Here is a 23507-nt window from a genome sequence, read left to right on the forward strand (position 1 = left end):
ATAATTACATTGCAGTTTTGGCACTAGACTTATACTCTGTTCTAGTTGCTGAAGTGTGTGGGTGGGTAGGTGCTCACAGTGTGTGTGTGCACATGCTAATTTATTAGCTCCGGGCTGGAACCCAGGAATGTATAGCTTGAAAAGGCTCCCCAAGAGATTCCTGAAACACATATCTGATTAAGAATTCACTTTACCAAGTATTAAATTAAAATGAATGTTGAATGAAGACAAGTCTGTTTTACCTGCTGGATCATTGTTGATGACTTTCAAGGGAGTGCTATTTTATCCAGCTTACCTATTCCTTCCACGTGATCCAGTAGTCTTGGAGCCTTCGATATCCAAACTTAAAAAGAAAGACATTTTAGTGCATTCCTTCCTCTCCCTTCCCCCATTTAGATGTAATAGACAAGGATAGAAGAACATAGCCAAAGTGTCATTTCCACTTAACACATTCAGGCTGTGTTTTGCACTGTTGATAGATGTGGCTGGTAACCAGTGTGAAATTTAAGACCCCTCTTAAATGACTTGATTCTTGATGGATTGTAGTTTAAGGTGGCTCTTTTTTGTTGTTTATGAGGTAAAATATGCATGATTTAAACTTTGGCAATTTTGCTATTTTTAAGTGTACAATTCACTTACGTCATACACACCAGCATTCTGTTTTTGTTGTTGGGTGGGTATTTTTGTTTTGTTTTTTAAGAAACAAACAAGTTGGGCACCTGGGTGGCTCAGTTTGGTTAAGCGTCCAACTCTTGCTTTCAGCTCAGGTTATGATCTCGGGGTTTATGAGTTCAAGCCCCACGTAGGCTCCACGCTGATAATATAGAACCTACCTGGGATTCTGTCTTTCTCTTCCTCTCTCTCTGTCCCTCCCTTGCTCGTTTGTGCTCTCTCACAAATAAATAAACACTAAAAAAAAAAAAAAAAAAAAAAAAGTTTAATACCATGTATACCTCCTGTATACATGGGAAATACCCAGGAAAGCCAAATAACTCTCCAAAATGACCCAAGCCACCACCTAAAATATGTACCCACATTGTTGTGTAACTGTCATCACTATTTCCAGAACTTTTTAATCTCAGACAAAAATTCTGCATTCATTAACCAGTAACCCCCACAGCCTCTGGTAAACTCTGTTGTACTTCTTCTGACTCTGAATTTGCCTGTTCTAGATACCTCTCATCATACAATATTTGTCCTTTTGTGCCTGGTGTATTCACTAGCATAATCATTTCAAGGTTCATTTGTGTTATGTATCAGAAGTTCATTCATTTTATGCCAGAATAATATTGTCTGTGTAGCCTACATTTTGGTTATTCATTTGTTGATGGACAGTTGGATTTTTTTCCCACCTTTTGACTTTGATGAATAATGATGAATGAACATTTGCATCCCTGTTTTCAAATCATTTTGGATATATGCCTAGGAACGGTATTGCTGGCTCCCAAGGTCATTCTACGTTGTACTTTTTGAGGGACTGCCAAACAGTTTTCCACAGTGTCTATACCATTTTGTGTTGTTTCTTCACAGCTTTGCCAATGCTTACTCTTTTCTGTGTTTCTGATAATGGCCATTCTAGTGGGTATAAAGTAGTATCTCATCGTTTTGCTTTGTGTTTCACTAATGATTTGATAGACATGGCTGGCAACCAATGTGAAGACCTTCTAACAATGTAGAGGGTTTTTTTTTTCTTTTCATGTGCTTTTGGCCATTTATGTATCTTTGGATATTTAAAGTCATTTGCACACTTTTAATTGGGTTATCGTTTCTGAGTTCTCAGAATTCTTTATATATCCTATTAAACCCTTGTCAGATATTGCCAAATCAAACAACATGAAGATTTTCTCCTATATCTTCTAAGAGTTTTATAGGTTTTAGCTCTTAAATTAAGATCTTTGATCTGTTTTGAATTAATTTTGAATATAAGGTAACAATGCATCTTTATTTTTGCTCTTGGACGTCTAATTTTTCTAGCACCATGTGTTGAAGTAATTGGTCTCAGCACCCTTGTTAAAATCAGTTTAACCATATAGTTGAGGATTTTCTGCATTCTTTGTTTCATTCCATTGGTGTATGATTTGTAGTAAGTTTTGAAATCAGGAAGCTCAAGTCCTCCAACTTTGTTCTTTTTCAAGCCCTGGTGACTTTCCTGTAGGATTCCTAGAGCACTGCATTATTCAGCATGAAAAACTTAATGAAGGAAACTTCAAATTCTTTCTAAGAATTAAATATATTTAATTGTCTATAGTCAACAGGTGAGAAGAATGGAAAATATGGTCTCCAGATGAAGAGGTGTTCCCCTGAAGTACTAGCAAAGGTAAATTTGTGTAGGCCTTGATAACTTTTATGTTGAATAATGAACATTCATAGATACCCTTAACTTGACATTAAATGAGTATCAAAGTTGTGTTCTCAAAGAAATTGTAGTCCTCATGGAGTTACTTACATATATGTCAGCATTTTCCATTGAAACTTCCTGCCTGGTGAAATAATTTCAATGAGGCTGTTTTACACAGAAATTGTTGTAGGGTATTGATGCTCCAGAAGCATCTCAGGTCTAGCCTTACTACCACTGTCTACAAAAATATGAATATTAACTTGGCAAAAGTGGATAGCTGTCATCAAATTGGTAACTTTTGATAGTTGCAAATGTACCTCAATAAAGCTAACTTTTAAAGTGGTAGTATTGGGTTGACAACAAGTCTTCATTATCTTAAATCTGTTTAACCTTTTGTGGCTTCATAGTCATGTTCCATCAATTCCTTTTTCCAGGTTGTCAATAAATACTGTAAATAAACCTAGATGCTTTAGCTAATTTTTCCATGTGTATTGGTAGCAGTCTTTTGAGTGTAAACCTCCAAGTAATTATGACCACAAATAATTAGGGAATTCTCTAATTTTGTATTTCGGGATAGTCACACAGCATCACACTTCCTAATTTCTTCAAATAGTTTTTTCAGTACTACAAAAAATAGTAAAGTCTATCTAAATGGCACATTTTAATCACTGTAACAGGTATAGTTTAAATAGTTATTTTTAAAAAATGTATTTCAAATAATTTGAATTTTTGGGGCAATGTGAAAGCCTGAGATCAAGAGCCAGACTTTGGGCAAGTTATCTATTATAGTAATGTGTCCTAGGTGCCTTATCTGTTGGAAATGAAATACCTCCCTTGTAGAATTGTTTGGGACATCAAATAGGTTTAAAACATTTACAGCTCTGGGAAAAGTGCCTATTATAGATTCAACAAGATAAATATTCTTATTGCTATGGTTATTATCCTACAGACTTGTTTCATAAAACATATTTACCAGCAATTAAGCAACCTCATTAATCTAATTAACATAAATTAATCTTCCTTTAATTGAAATTTTAAGTTCCATTCTTTTTTTAGCATGTTAATATTTATAGGTACAGGCAATTAAACTTCTGGTAAGGTGGCTGTTGGGTATGAAAACAACCAGTCTAAATCTGCCAATTCAACTCTTCGATTATTATCAGCGATGTTGGGTTAGTGAGGGTGACCTGACAGAGCAAAAGAGAATCAGGTGAGATTTTTCTTCCTTTCCAATTTTTACAGCTCAAAATGTTAGTAGAACTTACATAGGAATTATTTGCCTAATTAATATTGAATGTTTGTAATTGTACCATATGCTTTGGGATCAGAACTGATGTACTCGAGGTTTACATCTCAAGCATAATGGAATGTTTCTTTTAAAGACCAGACTTTTTCCAGGAAACTTTTAGTCATAATCACTATGTATTACAGTTGCCTTCAACAGTTGGGTTCACTAAGCAAATACCTGTTGAATACTGCTCTTTGCAAAACACATGAAAAGCATTGCAGAGAAAACATAAGATTCAGTTTCTACCTTTCACCCTGTATTATAGTGATGGAACAAGTGGAGTGACAGTACTGTGAAATGAATGCAAGTTTCAGTGGAGGTTCAAAGGAGGAAAAGTCACAGCCCTCCTGGTGGTTTGCAGAAGATTATACAAGGTTCTGCAAATGCAAAAAAAAAAAAAGCAAAAGCCACATACACATTGTTTCCATTTCTACACATTGTCACTTTGTGAAATCACTATTGCTTCTATTTGTTGTTTGTTTTGTTTTGTTTGGGAAAGCACCAGAGGGGAAGAGGGGCTGAAGGAAAGAGAGAGAACCTCATGCAGGCTCCATGCCCAGCACAGAGCCGGCTGCAGTGCTCCATCTCACAATCATGAGATCATGACCTGAGCCTACTGAGCCACTCGTGTGCCCCATATTCCTTTTAAGATGAAAATAAAAGCCAGATTTTTCATGATCCATGTTTGTTTCAATTCTTGATTTACTACAGTCCAGGAGTACCAGCAGATAAACTACAGAGTTCTACTTGTGATGTTTTCCTACTTTAAAATGTTTTATTACAAGACAGATTTAAGTATTCATGTATGCATTGAGTATTGAGCACTGTCATCCTAGGTACTGCTATGCTTGTTTTGAAGGTATAAAATCTCTCCTTCTAGGAATATGCATTCTAGTGGAGGAGATAGGAAATGAGCAATTTCAGTAGAGATGCTGAATGGTTTGATAAACTGAAGAAACCATGAGAAATTATCTTTCTCATAGAATAAGCCAAGGGTAGCTTTGTAGGAACAGATTAGAAGATTAGAGCTAAGTTAGCAATAATGAGAAGTTTTAAATTGGGGGAAACTATGTACAGTGTATGGCAAAGGCTTAATAATGAGCTCTTTATAAATTAGTGATAAATAGGATACCCACTAGAGATGAAGACTACAAATTATCAGTTACCTTTTAAAAATGTTTAACATTGTATGGAGCCTGCTTGGGATTCTGGTCCCTCCCTCCCCCATCTCAAAAATAAATAAAACATTTTTTTTTTAATCATTTATATTCACTAGGAAAAGGACACTTCTCTCTTCTCTTTCCCCACTCTTTCCTTTACCCACATTAAATAACATGAGCAAAACTTTCTAAAAATAAAAATAAATGTTTAACATCACTAAATATAATAAATGCAGTTTAAACATGGTGATACCTCTTGCCTGTCAATCAACAAAAAAATTTTTAAAGCCATCACTGCTTCACAGGATCAGGGAAATGGCTTCCCTCCTTACTCCTGTGAATATAAATTAGCACAGTCTTGGCAGGACAGTTTGGCATTTTGGGTATAGTTCCCTATAAATGTTACCCTTTGACTATTTTATACTCATGAAATATAAGAGAATCATACAAAAATGTGTATATGAACATATTTTCAGCATTTTTTTATCATCACAGAAAATAGGGGAAATGGTTAACTATGGAACACATGTCATGAAATATTAGGCAGATCTAAATTAGGTGTTACATATCCTATGCTAATTGTACACTAATGTAACCCTGCTATGTAAATTTAGCTTGGGCTCTAGAATCAGAAACTTATACAACTCTATACTCCATTTACTAGCTGTGTGACCTTGTATAAATCACTTTTCTAAACCTGTTTCCTCATAGAGTGAAAATTAAATAAAGCCTGTGAAGTGTTCACTCACTGCCTAACAGAGTTAAGTACCCAGATGGTAGTTGTTTATTTTTTAATCCCTGAATCATTTGAGTCAGAAGCATTTGGAGTTCTCTCAAAATACCTATGTTCAGGACACCTGGGTGGCTCAGTCGGGTTGAGTGTCCAACTCTTGGCTTTGGCTCAGGTCATGATCCCAGGGTCATGGAATCGAGCCCCACATCAGTCTCTGTGCTTGAGTGGTGGATCCTGCTTAAGATTCTTGCTCTCCCTTCCTCTGCCCCTCTCCCCAGCTCATGTTCTCTCTCTTAAAAAAAAAAAATAATAAAATAATAATAATAATAATAATAATACCAGTGTTCACTTTGACAATCCTCCTGTGCAAGAGTGCCATGTTTTCTTGTACGATAATAATGGACTCAGCCAGCTTTCCTCATTTCCTAAAGTCTTTAAATATCATAACCATGCTATGTTTCACATAGAAGTTGAAAGAAGACTGTCCTTTCATCTCATCCATTGTCACATTTTACCATTTAGGAAATAAAAAACTACTGGGCGGGATGGTAGTGCTCAACCTCCTGGGGTTTTTTTTGCTACAAAACAAAGTCTGCCCCAGAGACTAGTACCCCAAATAGACACTGGCTCTCAGTTCATATCCTTTCCCTTGTCTGCTACCTCCTTTTCCGTGGTATAAATCACCTCCTAATGGCTATATATGCATTTAAAAACTGTGGGAAATAGATTGATATGATAGGTGGTTTAATTAGTTGTCTACAATGAATGTGTATTCCTCTTAAAATGAGGATACTGTTCCTGATGTAAATGGTTCTTCCCAGCATTACACTTAGTGTAGTTGCGAATCATAAGCAGGGCTGTTTGTCTATGTATGGTAGAGGATCTAGGCTAGACATAACTAAAAATGAAGGCAGATAAATTTATTAGTCACGATGATTTGAGCCTTTTTCCCCGTGTTGAGTTCAAGAACTAAAAGTAGCTTTCCCATATTTATACATTATGTCATTTTAAGCATAAGTTATGCTAAAGATCATAACACTCAAAAAGGGACCAAAGCATTGTTATGAATGATAATGGTTATAGGAAATGTTTATTTCTTTTTTGTTTGTTTTATAGTAAATCTGATATGTCTCGCTTGCGATTAGCTGCTGGTAGTGCCATAATGAAGCTTGCTCAGGAACCTTGTTACCATGAAATTATAACCCCCGAACAGTTTTCAGCTCTGTGCACTTGTTATTAATGTAAGTAATCATCTTATTTTTGTCAGTTACTTTCCCTTCAAAGTTAAGTACATTTACCTTCTATGGATACGATCCATTTACTGTGTGCACAAACAGAATTTGTATTACAACTATTCTAACTAAATATCTTATACATATTGTTATTTATTTCCCCCAGTATAACTATGATCTTTTTTTAATGAAGGCATTCAGAATAAACTGCTGTTTGGTAAATGTTTTGCCAATTTTTTTTCTTATGAAATGAGGTTATTTTGTCATAGTTTTAAAGGTACTAGTATTTTTATTTAAGTATTTTGGTTTTCTGCTGCTGTAGGATGAGTGCTACCAAGTAAGGCAGATATTTGCTCAGAAGTTGCATAAGGCACTTGTGAAGTTACTACTCCCATTGGAGTACATGGCGATCTTTGCCTTGTGTGCCAAAGATCCTGTGAAGGAGAGAAGAGCACATGCACGACAGTGTTTACTAAAAAATATCAGTATACGCAGGGAGTACATTAAACAGAATCCCATGGCTACTGGTAAGTAATTTTGAAAGCTCTCAGTGTGCAAACATATCTTGTCAATGTACCAACTTGGGGGGTGCAGGGGGTTATTTCCTATATTCTATTGTAGTAATAATACACTAGGAATTTTTATAGGATGCTGTCACTATAGTTGTGATGTATTTAACATATTAAATCTGGTTTCTAGGTCCTGTTTATAATGTGTGAAACTGTTTGGGGGAATTACATTTTTCTTATGGGATCAGCAGTGTGGCTTGATTTAACACATTGCTCAGATGTCAGAGAGTAAAGAATTACTTTCCTAGCTTTACACAAGGACTCAATATATAATCTCAAATTATCCTTTTGGCTTGAATAGCTTTCCACATTGAAATAAAAGTGTTCAGTATCCTCTAGATACCATGTTGCCTCTAATTTTAAAATAAATCAGGAAAAAGATGGAAACTGAAGTGGATAGAAAGCAAACTAGAGAGGGATTTTATAAAAGCTCTTATTACTGTTATGATAATAATGTTTTCACTTTAGAGAAATTATTATCACTGTTGCCTGAATATGTAGTTCCATACATGATTCACCTGCTAGCCCATGATCCAGATTTTACAAGATCACAAGATGTTGACCAGCTTTCGTGATATTAAAGAGTAAGTCATGTAGAATTTCAAGAATTCTAGAAGTTATTTTTACTTTTTAATAAGATACCAAATATTTTTCCTGTTACTGTTCCCATTAGAATAAAAACTTCTCTGTGGTTTTATTTCTTATAAATTATTGTTTCATCTTAGAAAATTTTTTCCATCTAACAAGCTCTTTTGGTTCTTCTGATTGTTTCCTATTTGCTGTCAGCCGTGTCTTTAAAATAGGCTGGTTTGGGGGCACCTGGGTGGCTCAGTCAGCTAAGCCCCCAACTTCAGCTCAGGTCATAATTTGACAGTTCGTGAGTTCGAACCCTGCATCAGGTTCTGTGCTAACAGCTCAAGCCTGGAGCCTACTTTGGATTCTGTGTCTCCCTCTCTGCCCCACCCTCCTGCGCACGTGCTCTCCTCAAAATAAATAAACGTTTAAAAAATTGACAAAAAAAATTAAAAAGTATTATGATTTTGGAGTGCCTGGGTGGCTCAGTCGGTTAAGCGTCCGACTTCAGCTCAGGTCGTGATCTCACGGTTTGTGAGTTTGAGCCCCATGTTGGGCTCTGTCCTGACAGCTGGGAGCCTAGAGCCTGCTTCGGATTCTGTGTCTCCTTCTGTCTCTGCTCCTCCCCCGCTCACACTCTATCTCTCTCTCTCAAAGATAAACATAAAAATTTTTTTTTTTTTTTTTTTTTTTTTTAAATAAAGTATGGCTTTTTTGAGAGGCGCCTGGGTGGCTCAGCCAGGTGAGCATCTGACTCTTGATTTTTGTGTAGGTCATGATCTCACAGTTGTGAGTTCAAGCCCACATTGGGTTCCATGCTGACAGTGAGGAGCCTGCTTGGGATTCTCTGTTTCCCTGTCTCTCTGCCCCTCCCCTTCTCTCTGTCTCTCTCTTTCCTCAAAATAAATAAACATTAAAAATATAATAATGAAGTATTATGATTTTTGTATGTATGACATTAAAAAATATAATAAAAGTATTATGATTTTTGTATGTATGTCATTAAACCTTATTCCTAATCTTATTTAAGGTTGTAATCAACATTATCTATGCCTCCTATAGCTTTTGTCACTGAAATTGTGTCAGTATCTTAACTGGAAGAGATGTTATCCTTGTCCAACATTACTGTTAAGCATTGGACTATGAGCTCCTTACATTTGAAGCCTTGTCATTTCATTATTGTTGCTTCCAACACATTATTCCAGTAATACTGTCTTTCTGTAACTAAAAACTTCTCTGGCCTTCAATTACCTTATTCATAAAATGAAGGAGATAAAATAGATAACTCCTAAAATGTCTTCTAATTCTAATTTTATTTTTTTAATTGTTTACATTTGTATTTACAATTTTTTTTCTTTAAAAACTTTGAGTTTGGGGTTTCCCAGAAAACACTTCCATAAAATAAAAACCTGATGTATGTGTTTGCCTAGAACGTGAGGTCTATGTCAGAGAACATTTTAGCTGTATTTCAGTTGCAAAGCAGTCATGTGAAAGAAGGACTAGACTTAAGAGAAGAAGCTATAACATGGGAAGGAGAGTACTGATGTACAAGAAGTAATTGGAGTTAGAATTGAAATCACTGGCACTTTTTGTTGTTCTGTCTAGTATGCAACATTTTAATATCGTTAAGCAATTATTTTAAGTTTCCATGTAAATTGAAGTGTTAAATAATATAATATGTTTTTCAAACTGGTTATTTAACTTTGTGGAAATTATTAATTTATTGTGTCGCTATTTGCTTTGGCTATTCAGGATCTTTTATGGTTTCATAAAAATTTTAGAATTATTTCTTCTAGTTCTGTGAAAATGCCATTGGAATATTGATAAGGATTGTATTGAATCTGTAGGTTGCTGTGAATAGCTTGGACATTTTAACAATATTCTTCCAGTCCATGAACACAAAATATCTTTCTATTTATTTGTGCATTCTTCAATATCTTTCATGTCTTCTAGTTTTCAGTATGGGTCAGAAGCATGACTGTGGTCAAGAAAAGATAGCTGTAGGGGCATCTGGATGGCTCAGTCGGTTAAGCATCCGACTGCGGCTCAGGTCACGATCTCACAGTTCGTGAGTTCGAGCCCTGCATCGGGCTCTGTGCTGACAGCTTAGAGCCTGGAGCCTGCTTCGAATTCTGTGTCTTCCCCTCTCTCTGCCCCTCCCCCACTCATGTTCGGGTCTCTCTCTCTGTCTCTCTCTCTCTCCTTCAAAACTAAATAAAAACATTAAAAAAAATTTTTTTAAAAGAAGAAAAGATAGCTTTATAACATGAGAAATTGAGGGGGGTCATAAATCTATCAAAATTACTTTTTTATTCCCTTTATAATACTTTTTTATTCTCTTCTTTACCAAAATGATATATAGCCATACTTTAAAATACATAGGATTAAATTCAGTCTATCAATAACCATTATACTGTTTTGGGAATCAGTCAGTCTTGAGTAACAGGAGTGTTTATCTCTTTATGGACTCTTAAGAATTAATTGAATCAGAAAGATTTATTTAGTTACAAAAGACAATTTAAGTTTTCATTTGCCATATTTTAGTTACAATATATTTAACATTAACATTAGAATTTTCAGTTCCTTGGCATTACTATTATTTTTTTTTTAACATTTATTCATTTTGAGAGAGTGAGAGAGAGAGCACGCACAAGTGGGGGAGTGGCATAGAAAGGGAGACACAGGATCCGAAGCAGGCTCCAGGCTCTGAGTTGTCAGCACAGAGCCTGACCCAGGGCTCGAACTCACAAACCACGAAGTCATGACCTGAGCTGAAGTCTGATCCTTAACTGACTAAGCCACCTAGGCAACCTGGTATTACTATTATTTTACTTTGAAAATGATCCCTAACCACCTCCTTATCCCTAAGAAAAGAGTGAGATTTTACATTGTGTGGGATTAGTTGGGAGAATTTATGATTCTAACTGGAATTGTGTTAATTCATCCTTATATTTTTGAGACTCTTCAGTTGCTGTATTAAAGAAATGCAGTATTATAGGGGCCCATGGGTGGCTCAGTCGGTTAAGCATCCGACTTCGGCTCAGGTCATGATCTCGCAGTCTGTGAGTTCGAGCCCCGCATCAGGTTCTGTGCTGACAGCTCAGAGCCTGGAGCCTGCTTCAGATTCTCTGTCTCCCTCTCTCTCTGCCCCTCCTTTGCTCATGCTCTGTCTCTCTATCAAAAATAAATATTAAAAAAATTTAAGAAATGCAGTATTATATAATGATTTGAGCTTGGATTGTGTCACCAAATAGATTTGTGCGCAAATTCTACCATTTTACCAGTTGTGTGAACTTACTTCATGTCACTTAATTTCTCTATGCTTTAATGTTCATATTTATAAAATTATAATAAGTTGTGAGGATTGATTGAAGGAGATAGTATGTGTAAAATAATCAAACAGTGGTTGGCATATTAAAAAAAAAATCTTTCACCTTATTGGCTAACTATACTCCTGGTTGTTACTCTTTTTGATGCAATTATAAATGGGAATGTTTTCTTAATTTATTTTTCTAATAATTATTAGTGTAAAAAATGCAACAGATTTTTATGTATTGATTTTGTTTTCTGCAACTTTAATTTGTTCTAATAGTTTTTTGATAGAGTCTTTAGGGTTTTTATGTATAATATCATCTTATCTGCAGCTATGACAGTTTTACTTCTTTTCCAGTTGGATGCCTTTTATTTCTTTTTCTTGCCTAATTGTTCTGGCTAGGACTTTCCGAATACTTTGTAAATAAAAGTGGTAAAGACATCTTTGTCTTGTTCCTGATCTTAGAAGAAAAGCTTTCAGCTTTTCACCATTGAGTATGAAGTTATATGTGGTCTTTATTATGTTGAAGTATGTTCTTTCTATAATCACTTTGTTGAGAGTTTTTATCATAAATATATGTTGAATTTTGTTAAGAACTTTTTCTGCATCAATTAGAGATGATCATGATTTGTATTCTTCATTTGTTATGTGATATACCACATTGATTCACTTGTGGGATGTTGAACCATCCTTGCATCCCTGGAATAAATCCACTCAGTCATGGTGTATGATCCTTTAATGTATTGTTGAATTCAGTTTGCTAATATTTTATTGAGGATTTTGCATCTATGCTTATCAGGAATATTGGCCTGTAGCTTCCTTTCTTGTGGCATCCTTGTCTGGTTTTGGTATCAGGATAATTGCTGGCCTTGTAAACTGATTTGGAAGAGAGTCCTCCTCTTTTTGGACAAATTTGAAAAGGATTGATATTAATTCTTCTTTGAATGTGTGGTACAATTCACCAGTGAAGCTCTGTGGTCTTAGACTTTTGCTTGTTGGAAGGTTTTCAGTTACTAATTCAATTTCCTTTCCTAGTAATTGGTCTTTCACGTTTTGTTTCTTCATGATTTAGTCTTGATAAGTTGTATATTGCTAAGAATTTATCCATTTCTTCTAGGTTGTCTAGTTTGTTAGCATATAATTTTTCATAGCATTCTCTTATGATCCTTTGTATCTCTGTGGTATCAGTCATAAATCTCCTTTCATTTCTGAGTCCTCTTTTTTGTTTTTTCTTGGTCGGTCTAGCTAAAGGTTTGTCAATTTTGTTTACCTTTTTTTTTTTTTTTTTTAATGTTTTAGTTATTTTTGAGAGAGAGAGAAAGAGAGCGTGGGAGGGGCAGAAAAAGGGAGACACAAAATCTGAAGCAGGCTCCAGGCTCCAAACGGTCATCAGTACAGAGCCCAACGCAGAGCTCAAACTCACAAACTGTGAGATCATGACCTGAGCCAAAGTCAGATGCTCAGTTGACTGAGCACCCAGGTGCCCTAATTTTGTTTATCTTTTCACAGAACCAGCTCTAGTCTCATCAGTTTTTTTTCTTGTCATTTTCTCTATTTCGTTTATTTCTGCTCTAATTTTTGTTATTTTCTTTACTTCTAACTTTGGGCTTCATTTGTTCTTTTTTCCCCTGGTTCTTTGAGGTGTAAAATTAGTTTGTGACTTTTTATGTTTCTTGAGGTAGGCGTTAGTGCTATGAACTTCCCTGTTAGAACTGCTTTTGCTTCATCCCAGAAATTTTGGTATGTTTCCATTTTGTTGGTCTCAAGGTATATCTTTTATTTTTCTTTTGATTTCTTCTTTGACTCATTGGTTATTCAGTAGCATGTTGTTGAATCTGTACATATTTGTGAATTTTTCAGTTTTCTTAGTGTAATTTTGTGGTTCCATATCATTGTAATCAGAAAAGATGCTTGATACCATTTCAGTCTTAAACTCATTAAGACTTATTTGTGTCAGGGTGCATAGATAGCTTAGGTGGTTGAGCATTCGACTTCGGCTCAGGTCATGATCTCACAATTGGTGAGTTTGAGCCCTGCATTGGGCTCACTGCTGTCAGCACAGAGCCCAATTCAGATCCTCTGTCTCCCTGTCTCTCCGTTCCACCCCACTCACACTCTCTCTCCCTCTCTCTGAAAAATAAACATTTAAAAAAAAAAAAAAAAAAAAGACTTGCTTTGTGGCCTAACATATGATCTAACTTGGAAAATGTTCCATGTGCACTTAAGAAAAATGTGTATTTGTTGCTTTTATATGGAATGTTCTGTAAATATCTGTTAAGACCATCTGGTCTAACATGTCATTTAAGACTGATGTCGTCTTATTGGTTTTTCTGCCTGGATGATCTATTCATTGATATAATTGGGGTATTAGAGTCCCTATATATTATGAATTGTAATAATTATATAAATACTATTTTATTTCTGTTTCTCTTTTTAGGTCTGCTAATATTTGCTTTATATATTTAGGTCTTTCTGTGTTGGGTACATAAATATTTACAAAGGCCCCTTTCTCATTATGTAACACCCTTTTTGTGTCTTATTACAGTCTTTGTTTTAAAGTGTATTTTGTCTGGGGGGCTCATTGGGTTAAATGTCGAACTCTTGATCTCAGCTCAGGTCTTGATCTCAGAGTCATGAGTTGAAGCCCCATGTTAGGCTCTGTGCTGGATGTGAAGCCTACTGAAAAAAATAAAGTGTATTTTGTCTGATAACAATTGTAGCTACTAAAGCTTTATTTTGGTTTCTATTTACATGTAATGTCTTTTTCCATCTCTTCACTTTCACTGGATGTGTTTCTTGTAGGCAGCATATAGATGAGTCTTGTTTTTTTATCCGTTCAGCCATTCTGTGTTTTTTGATTAGAGAATTTAATCCATTTGCATTCAAGGTAATTATTGATAAGTATGTGCTTATTGCCATTTTGTTAATTGTTTTATGATTGTTTTTGTAGTTTCCTTCTGTTCCTTTCTTTCACTTACTTTCTTTGTGGTTTGATGACTTTCTTTAGTGGTATGCTTATATTCCTTCCCCTTTATCTTTGCGTATTTACTGTAGGTTTTTATTTTGTAGTTACGATGATGCTTACATATAAAAACTTAACAACAGTCTGTTTTAAGTTGATAACAACTTACTTGATTCCATTCTAAATCTCAGTGTTTTAACTCCTCCTTACATTTTATGTTTTGATGTCACATTTTGCATCTTTTTATCTTATATATCTTTTAATTAATTATTGAATCATTTATTTTACTACTTTCGTCTTTTAACCTTCATACTAGCTTTATAAGTAATTAGTCTACTACCTGACCTCTATTATTTATTTACCTTTCCAGTGATATTATTTCACATGTGTTCTTATTACTAATTAGGGTTCTTTTCTACTTATAGAAATCCCTTAACATTTCTTTCACTACCGGTTTAGTGGTGATGAACTCCTTTTAGCTTTTACTTTTCTGGAAAACTGTTTCTCTCTCCTTCCATTCCAAAAGATAATCTTGGCAGGTAGAGTATTCTTGGTTGGAAGTTGTTTTCTTTCAGCTCTTTGAATATGTCACGCCACTCCCTCCTTGCCTGGAAAGTTTGTGTTGAAAAATTGTTGATAGTCTTATAGGGGGGTTCCCTTATATGTAACATTTTTTTCTTTTGTTGCTCATAATATTCTCTTCTTTAACTTTTGACACTTTATTGTTTTGTTTTTTTTAAGTTTATTTATTTTGAGAGAGAGTGCATATGCTCAGGAGAGGCAGAGAGAGAATGTCAAATAGGCTCTGCACTGTCAGCCCAATGTGGTGTTACAACTCACAAACCGTGAGATCATAACCTGAGCCTAAACCAAGAGTCAGATGCTGAACCAACTGAGTCACCCAGGAGACTCTGTTTTATTGTTTTGGTTTTTTAAGAGAAAGAAAGCATGAGTGCATGTGAGTGGGGGAGAAGAGGGAGGGAGTGAGAGAGAATCTCAGGCTCCACGCCTGGTGCAGAGCCCACTGCAGGGCTTGATCTCAAGACCATGAGATCATGACCTGAGCCGAAATCAAGAGTCAGACATTTAACCAATTAAGCCACCCAGGTGCCCCAAAACTTTTAATTTAAAAAAAAATTTTTTTTAGAGACCACGTGAGCCAGGGAGAGGAAAGGGGGGGGGGGGGGAGAGAGAGAGAGAGAATGAATATGAGAGAATATCCTAAGCAGGCTCCACACTCAGTGCAGAGCCTAGTGCGGAGCTCCATTCCATGACCTGGGGATCATGACCTGAGCCGAAATCAAGAGCCAGATGCTTACTCAACTGAGCCACCCAGACACCCCTTGACATTTGATTGTAATGTGTCTTGGTGTAGGCCTCTGGGTTCAAATATTTAGAACTCTAGGCATCCTGGATCTGGTGTCTGTTTCCTTCCCTACATTCAGGAAGTTTTCAGTCATATTTCTTCAGAAAAGGTTTCTTGCCTTTCTTTCCTTTCTTCTGGAAGGTCTGCAAGGCAAATATTAGTCCATTTGATATCCTTTAATTTCCTTAAGCTGTTTTCACTTTTTTTTCCATTTATTTTTCTTTTTGCTCTTCTGATGGGGTGCATTCCTCCTCCTTATCTTTAGATTGATCCGTATTTTCTGTTTCATATCTAGTCTGCTGTTGAACCCCTGTATTGTATTTTTCAATTATTTTATTGTATTCTTCAGCTCTGATTTCTGTTTAGTACTTTGTTATAATTTCATCCCTGTTAAAGTTCTTACTGTTCATCCATGCTGCTCCCCAGTTTGGTGAGCATTTTATGACCATTACTTTGAACTCCATCAGTTTACTTCTCTTCCTTTGGATAAGGGTTTTTTTATGAGGTTTTATCTTACTCTTTCATTTGGAACATATTCCTGAATTTCTTCATTTTGCTTGACCCTCTGTATTGGTTTCTGTATAGTATATGAAACAACATCTCTTCCAGTTTTGAAAGAATGACCTTATGGAGGAGTTGAACCTTTTCATTCAGCTCTACCCCATTTCTTGATCATCTCTCAAAACTTTGTGCTTGTCCAAGCAACCTGTTATATTTTTAATAGCTCCCAATAGTTAAGGATGTGCCAAGATCTGTCAGTGTCCCATAATGGAGGATCTCTGTACCTAGATTCAGACTGACTGGAAGCCAGACCTTTAGGCAGCTGCTTTTATTTAAAAGTATGCAGATACAGAGCCACCTGGGTGGCTCAGTCAGTTAAGCATCTGACTCTTGATCTCAGCTCAGATCTTGATCTCAGGGTCATGAGTTCAGGCCTTGTATTGGGCTCTGCACTGAGTGCGAAGCCTGCCTACATACATACATACATACGTACATACATACATACATACATACATAATTAAGTAAAGTTAAATAAAATTGAATGAATGCATGCAGATATATCCAGTCCTGAGGAGCCACAAGCATAAACCTCACCACCAGAGCCAAGCAATCCTGAGGTATGTCCCCTAGGTGGCAAAAAGTCGGGTTCTAAACGAGTGTATGAGCACCTTTCTGGGAGATACCGACAAGCTGGAGAAGGACTGAGAGCACCAGGGTGGCATTGATAGCCTGAGTTCCTTTGGAAGCACCATAGGCCACTAAGTGTAGGCCAGACCTGAGTCCTGCCCCTAGTCCAAAGCTCCAGTACAGGCAAAGTGGCCTCTTCACAGAAAAACTTAAGAGTATACCTCAGTCTGCTGCCTATGCAGTGTCCTGAGGGTGGTAGCCTGCCAAAGGCAGTCCCTCCAATTACCACAGTCCGTTGGGATCCAAGAATGCAAGCCGTTCCAGCCAACAGAGCCGGGTGATTAAGGGTTGTCCCCCAAACATCAGGCACCAGGCTCCAAGCTCTCTTCCAGGAAACACTGGTGGAGGGTGAGTCTGAAGATAGTGCCTGCCCTCTGAGGTCTCTGGAAAGGATTTCAGTCAGCCTCTAGATGATTGCTTTGTTTAGAAGCCTGACCCTTAGGCCACAGTTATGATGATTAGCTGATAGGCTTACTTCTCAGAAAGACCCAGCTCCTGGGTCAGTGGCCTCTTGCTGTGCCCTGTAGGGTGGTAGCTGGTAGCACGTTGGCTACCGTCCTTTGGGACTCATGAATAGAAGCCCCACTGGCCACCAGAGTTAGTTGATGTAGAGCTGTCCCTTGGCAGCAGTCACAAAAATTGGGGCGCCAGCAAAGGTTATGAACTTCTTTCTGGGTGATTATTACATTCCCCTGTGACCAGAAACACAAGCCCCTTTGTTCTTCCAGAGCCAGGTGTTCTAGAAATGTTCCCATGGGCAGCACCCACAAAAGGCACAAGACAAATGTAAAGGTTCCCTTCTGGGAGCTACTCGTCCTCTAGAGCACAGCAAAGGGAGAATGCAAAGATGGCAGTCACCAGTCTCCATCCCTGGAGAGTGTTCCAGCAGCCTCCTAGATATGTAAGTTACATTAGATGCCTGCCCCTCAAGTCGAGGTTATAAGCAGGTTAGCTTTCTTTACTCTGAGCTGCCTGTGAGTTGGGCCCTGGAGTGGGTCCATTCCAGCATATGAACCCTTTAAGAGGCATTTCTCAGATTGCTGCAGACTTGTGGGTCCCAGTATCTGTAGAATATTTTGGGGACTCCTCTCTCAAGTTCATGTCTTAGAAGTTGGGTGCCCAGTGTGGGGTTTTAACATTTCACTCTTCAGAGAGAAGCTCCGTTCCCTCACAATTATGGGTCACAGCAACAGGGGTGGGGTTTATGGCGAGATTGTATCCCAGTCTCTCCTCCCCACTTTGATATGTTTTTATTTCTTGTTTGCCTAATGTGTAGTCATCACTCAGTCAGCCTTTTAAGTTTTTAAAGAGGAAATTGGTTCCATATGTAGCTGTAGATACAATATATTCCTGAAAGGAGGTGAGTTCAGGGTCTTACTGTGTCACCATCTTGAACCAGACCAAGTTCTCTGTTTCTTATTCGGTCTTTTCTGTCCATTATTGAAAATAAGACGTTGAAATCTCTGTTTATTACTGCAGAATTAATCTGTTTCTCTCTTCAATTCTGTCAGATTTAGCTTCATAAAATTTGGAGGCTCTGTTAGGTTTGTATGTGTTTTATGATAATCTTATCTTCTGCTGGATTGAACCTTTTATCATTGTAGTTGGCTGTCTTATAATCTTTTTTTATTTATTTATAATCTTTTTTTAATTTTTTTTAATGTTTATTTTTGAGAAAGAGAGCGCTCAAGCAAGGGAGGAGCAGAAAGAGAAGGGGACAGATGATCCAAAGCGGGCTCTGCACTGACAGCAGTGAGCTCGATGCAGGGCTCAAACTCACGAACTGTGAGATCATGACCTGAGCCACCTAGGTGCCCCTTATAATCTTTTTTTTACTTTAAATCTATTTTGTTTGATGATAAAATAGCTACTAGCCCTCATTTTGTTACTATTTGCATGAAAGAAAAAAAAATTTTTATTCTTTTACTTTCAGATGCTCCAACTTTCAGTTGAGTCCAACTTTGATTTTGGCTCAGGTCATGATCTCATGGTTCATGGGGTCAAGCCCTGCATTGGGCTCTCCGCTGAACAGCATATAGCCTGCTTGAGATTCTCTCCCTCTCTGCCCCTCTCCTGCTCACACACATGCCTTCTCTCTCTCTCTCCAAAAAAAAAAAAAATTTAAAGAATGTTTAAAGTGAATCTCTCATAGGTAGATGTAGGTAGATTTTTTTTTTTCCCATTCTGCTTATCTCTGCCTTTTAATTGGGAGTTTTAATCTGTTTTCATTGACATAATGACCAATAAAGAAAGAGTTATTTCTGCCATATAGCTGTTTTTCTCTGTGTTATATATGTTGTTACTTAACTTCCTTTACTACTGCTTCTCTTTTTGTATTTAGTTGTTTTTGTAGTGAACCTTCTTACTCCCTTTTTTGTGTGAATTTTTAGTTATTTTCTTAGAGATTTCAAATAATATTTGTAACAACCTAGTTTGAATAACAGCAACTTAGTTTCAATAGTATACAAACCCTGTGCTCCTATAATCTCTATCCCTCTACCTTTAATAATTGTTATTCATAGAAATTCTGTCTTTTTACATTATTTCCATTTACATAGATGTAATTGTTACTCTGTGCATTTAATGCCTATAAAGTCTTTTTTTTTTTCTTGTTTGTTTCGTTTTCCTTTTCTCTCTTTTTTTTTAATTTTATTTTTTTATTTTTAAAATTTACATCCAAATTAGTTAGCGTGTAGTGCAACAATGATTTCAGGAGTAGATTCCGTAGTGCCCCTTACCCATTTTAGCTCATCCCCCCTCCCACAAACCCTCCAGTAACCCTCTGTTTTGTTCTCCATATTTATGAGTCTCTTCTGTTTGTCCCCTTCTCTGTTTTTATATTATTTTTGTTTCCCTTCCCTTATGTTCATTGTTTTGTCTCTTAAAGTCCTCATATAAGTGAAGTCATATGATTTTTGTCTTTCTCTAATTTCACTTAGCATAATACCCTCCAGTTCCATCCACATAGTTGCAAAGGGCAAGATTTCATTCTTTTTTGATTGCCGAGTAATACTCCATTGTGTATATATACCACATCTTCTTTATCCATTCATCCATCGATGGACATTTGGGCTCTTTCCACACTTTGGCTATTGTTGATAGTACTGCTGTAACATGGGGGTTCATGTGTCCCTTCAAACCAGCACACCTGTATCCCTTGGGTAAATGCCTAGTAGTACAATTGCTGGGGTCGTAGAGTAGTTCTATTTTTAGTTTTTGAGGAAACCTCCATACTGTTTTCCCGAGTGGCTGCACCAGCTTACATTCCCACCAACAATGCAAAAGAGATCTTCTTTCTCCACATCCTCGCCAACATCTATTGTTTGCCTGAGTTGTTAATGTTAGCCATTCTGATAAGTGTAAGGTGGTATCTCATTGTGGTTTTGATTTGTATTTCCCTGATGATGAGTGATGTTTAGCATTTTTTCATGTGCCAGTTGGCCATCTAGATGTCTTCTTTGGAAGTATCTATTCATGTCTTTTGCCCATTTCTTCACTGGATATTTGTTTTTTGGGTGGTTGAGTTTGAGAAGTTCTTTATAGATATTGGATGCTAACACTTTATCTGATATGTTGTTTGCAAATATCTTCTCCCATTCTGTAGGTTGCTTTTTAGTTTTGCTGATTGTTTCCTTCACTGTGCAGAAGCTTTTTTATTTTGATGAGGTCCCAGTAGTTCATTTTTGCTTTTGTTTCCCTTGCCTCCGGAGATGTGTTGAGTAAGAAGTTGCCGTGGCCAAGATCAAAGAGGTTTTTGCCTGCTTTCTCCTCAAGGATTTGATGGCTCCTGTCATACATTGATACCTTTAAAGTCTTATGTAAGGGGTGCCTGGGAGGTTCATCAGGTTAAGCATCTGACTTCAGCTCAGGTCATGATCTCACGGTTTGTGGGTTTGAGCCCCATGTCAGGCTCTGTGCTGACAGCTCAGAGCCTGGAGCCTGCTTAGGATTCTGTGTCTCCCTCTCTCTCAGCTCCTCCCCTGCTCACACTCTCTCTGTCTCTTCCTCTTTCTCTCTCTCTCTCTGTCTCAAAAAATAAACATTAAAAAAAATTTAATAAATAAAATCCTATAAAAAAAGAGTTACAAATTGAAAGTTCAGTAATGCTGGCTTTTATTTTACTTATGTGTTGTGTTTACTAGTGTTCTTTATTTCTTCTTACAGCTTTAAGTTACTGTCTAGTGTCCTTTTATTTTAGCCTTAAAGGACTCAGTTTAACAGTTCTTTTAAGACAGGACTACTAAAAGTGAACTCATTAACCTAGTGCTAAATTTTCCCCTTGTAAGTAGTCTCTTAAAACATTTACATAGAATATAAGCAAAGAAGTATGCATATATTATCATCATATGTTTTCTCCCCTGTTGATGCAGTAAAGCAATAAGTCCATTGGCTGCTTGAGAATCGTCCTAGGAACTTACTGCAAACAGAATTACCCTAGATGTCGATTTAGGTTCCCAGTGATTCTAATGTTCATCCTGATTTGAGATTCACTTTTACTGAGAAATTTGGGTGTTCCCTCAGATATTTTGTGTATTAAATGAATATACAATAACAAGTGGGAAAACAAAATAGTTTGAGATGTGACTGCTTAGCTGAATGCCTGGTTAGTGTGCATATCAGCCTCATAGCACATGCAATTCACAGCCATGTCACAGCAGAATTACATGCAAATCCTAGACCTACATAGTTTGTAAACAGTCAAAATGGGAAGACTTTGCTGTCTCCTGCTTTCCTCATCATTGCTGGGCAATGACACATGTGAAGTCCTCTAAATGCTTATCAAATACCTGTAGAATGAATCTTTACATGCCTCAGGAAACTGTCAAACTTTCTCATTTTAAGCTATGTTTTCATTTTTAATGTTTTGTTTTATGGTTTAGTTTATTTATATTTTATGTTTATTTTGTTATTTTCAGACAACAGACCTTCCCAATAAGATATTTAGTCCATTAAACAAAACACCTACGTTTAGCCTCTTGTAATAGGCAAATGTTTATCATTTAGGTGCCTATGGTTCATGCTTGAAGTTTTAATGACAAAGAATGAAAACAATAGCCATGCCTTTATGAAGAAGATGGCAGAGAACATCAAGTTAACAAAAGATGCCCAGTCTCCAGATGAATCCAAGACAAATGAAGTAAGATATGTGTTAGGCTAGTGGGTATTTAGATCACTATAGGAAAAAATATGATGGTCCTTGTCCCATTTTTTTTTTTCTTATTACATAATATATGTTAGATTACAGAATGTTTATAAAAATATATTTATGGTCAGTTTTATTGTATTTTGTTACAGTTGAGTCTATTATTTGAGGAATGTTTATTACCCTGAAGAAGGACATTAAACTTCTACAGAGTAGGGGAATAAAAATAAAACTTACTACTCTGCTATCTTATGAACCTTTTAGTAAGTTACACACAAGTAGATATTCCTTTTCCTTTGGTTTGGTTTGGTTTATTTGGGTTTTTTTGTTTAATTTAAGTCCATGTTAGTTAACATATAGTATACTAATGGTTTCAGGAGGTTTGTTTGTTTTGAATGCATACTTGGACTTCATGTTAATTAAGGTAAGGTTTTTTTGTTTGTTTACCAGGAGGCTACATAAGAAGTGCCAGACACAAATGTAAAATGTTAAAGGAATAAACAATACCCACAGATCCCTCTTTTGCTTCATTTTGTACATTGGCTAGAATTGGTGCTTGTGGTTATTTTGTACTACTGAAAGTTACATATGATGTTTCTTTTTCCTCCCTAGAAACTTTATACAGTATGTGATGTGGCTCTGTGTGTTATAAATAGTAAAAGTGCTTTGTGCAATGCAGACTCACCAAAGGATCCAGTCCTCCCAATGAAATTTTTTACACAACCTGAAAAGGTAATTTTTTTTCTCCTCATTGTTCTACCACACTAAACTGATTTTTTTTTTTTTTTTTTTTAATGTTTGTTTATCTTTGAGAGAGAGAGGAGGGAAACAGAATCTGAAGCAGGCTCCAGGCTCTGAGCTGTCAGCACAGAACCCAACACGGGGCTCAAACCCAAAAACTGTGGGATCATGACCTGAGCCAAAGTCAGATGCTTAACTAACTGAGGCACCCCCACACTAAACTGATTTAAATTTCAGTTACCATCAACTCTAGTGGCATATACTGGATTGTCTTGAGTATAGAGTATAAAAAATACCTCTTTGTAGTTGTATCAAGGAATGGGGGATTGTCATCCAAAGCCAATGCACAAGTATCATTCTCACCTTACAGAGTAGGAGAATGCAAATCAAGCTTAGTGGTAGTATTCTTATGTGAGCTATTCCTTCTGGATATTTCTAGTATGTAAGAGGAATTTTCAGATCTTAAATTATTTTAATCTCACTTTATTAAAACTATTTTATCAGATAAGGAATAAACCAAATGTTTGAGACATTATAAATCTATATACATCTGTATATGAAATAAAATTTTAGCATTAATGGAATTGGCCTTGGCAAATGATAAACCTGTATTCTAATCAACTGCTTCTAACTTGAGGGACTTTAGACAAGTTAACTCTTGTAAGCCTCAATTTCTGTCTAAAATGCAGGTGATAATACATATGATTATTAATATTACATCTAGGTTTTTAAGAGTTTGTCACATAGTAAACATTCAATAAATAGTAGTAATAACTAATACACAGTATATTTATTCTGCTATCAACAAATTAAGTTTTCCATGTAAGTAAATTTTCTAGCTAACTAAAGCTCTTTGTTTTTCTGAATCGGAATTTAAAAACTTTTTTTTTTAACTCTTCTA

At 36.4% G+C, this 23507-nt stretch overlaps 1 protein-coding gene across 1 annotated transcript in view; it reads left to right on the plus strand.

Moving 5' to 3' along the window:
* PDS5A (PDS5 cohesin associated factor A) overlaps positions 1-23507 on the plus strand; it is a 130590-nt gene that overhangs the window by 94770 nt on the left and 12313 nt on the right. The window contains 11 exon segments of the mRNA XM_030314000.1: positions 2249-2317; positions 3412-3451; positions 3454-3509; positions 3511-3548; positions 6636-6732; positions 6734-6760; positions 7074-7278; positions 7789-7889; positions 7891-7904; positions 21727-21859; positions 22478-22597. Of these exon segments, the coding sequence (XP_030169860.1) occupies positions 2249-2317; positions 3412-3451; positions 3454-3509; positions 3511-3548; positions 6636-6732; positions 6734-6760; positions 7074-7278; positions 7789-7889; positions 7891-7904; positions 21727-21859; positions 22478-22597 (900 nt within the window).

Source organism: Lynx canadensis, chromosome B1, assembly GCF_007474595.2.
Source record: "Lynx canadensis isolate LIC74 chromosome B1, mLynCan4.pri.v2, whole genome shotgun sequence".
NCBI classification, from domain to species: Eukaryota; Metazoa; Chordata; class Mammalia; order Carnivora; family Felidae; genus Lynx; species Lynx canadensis.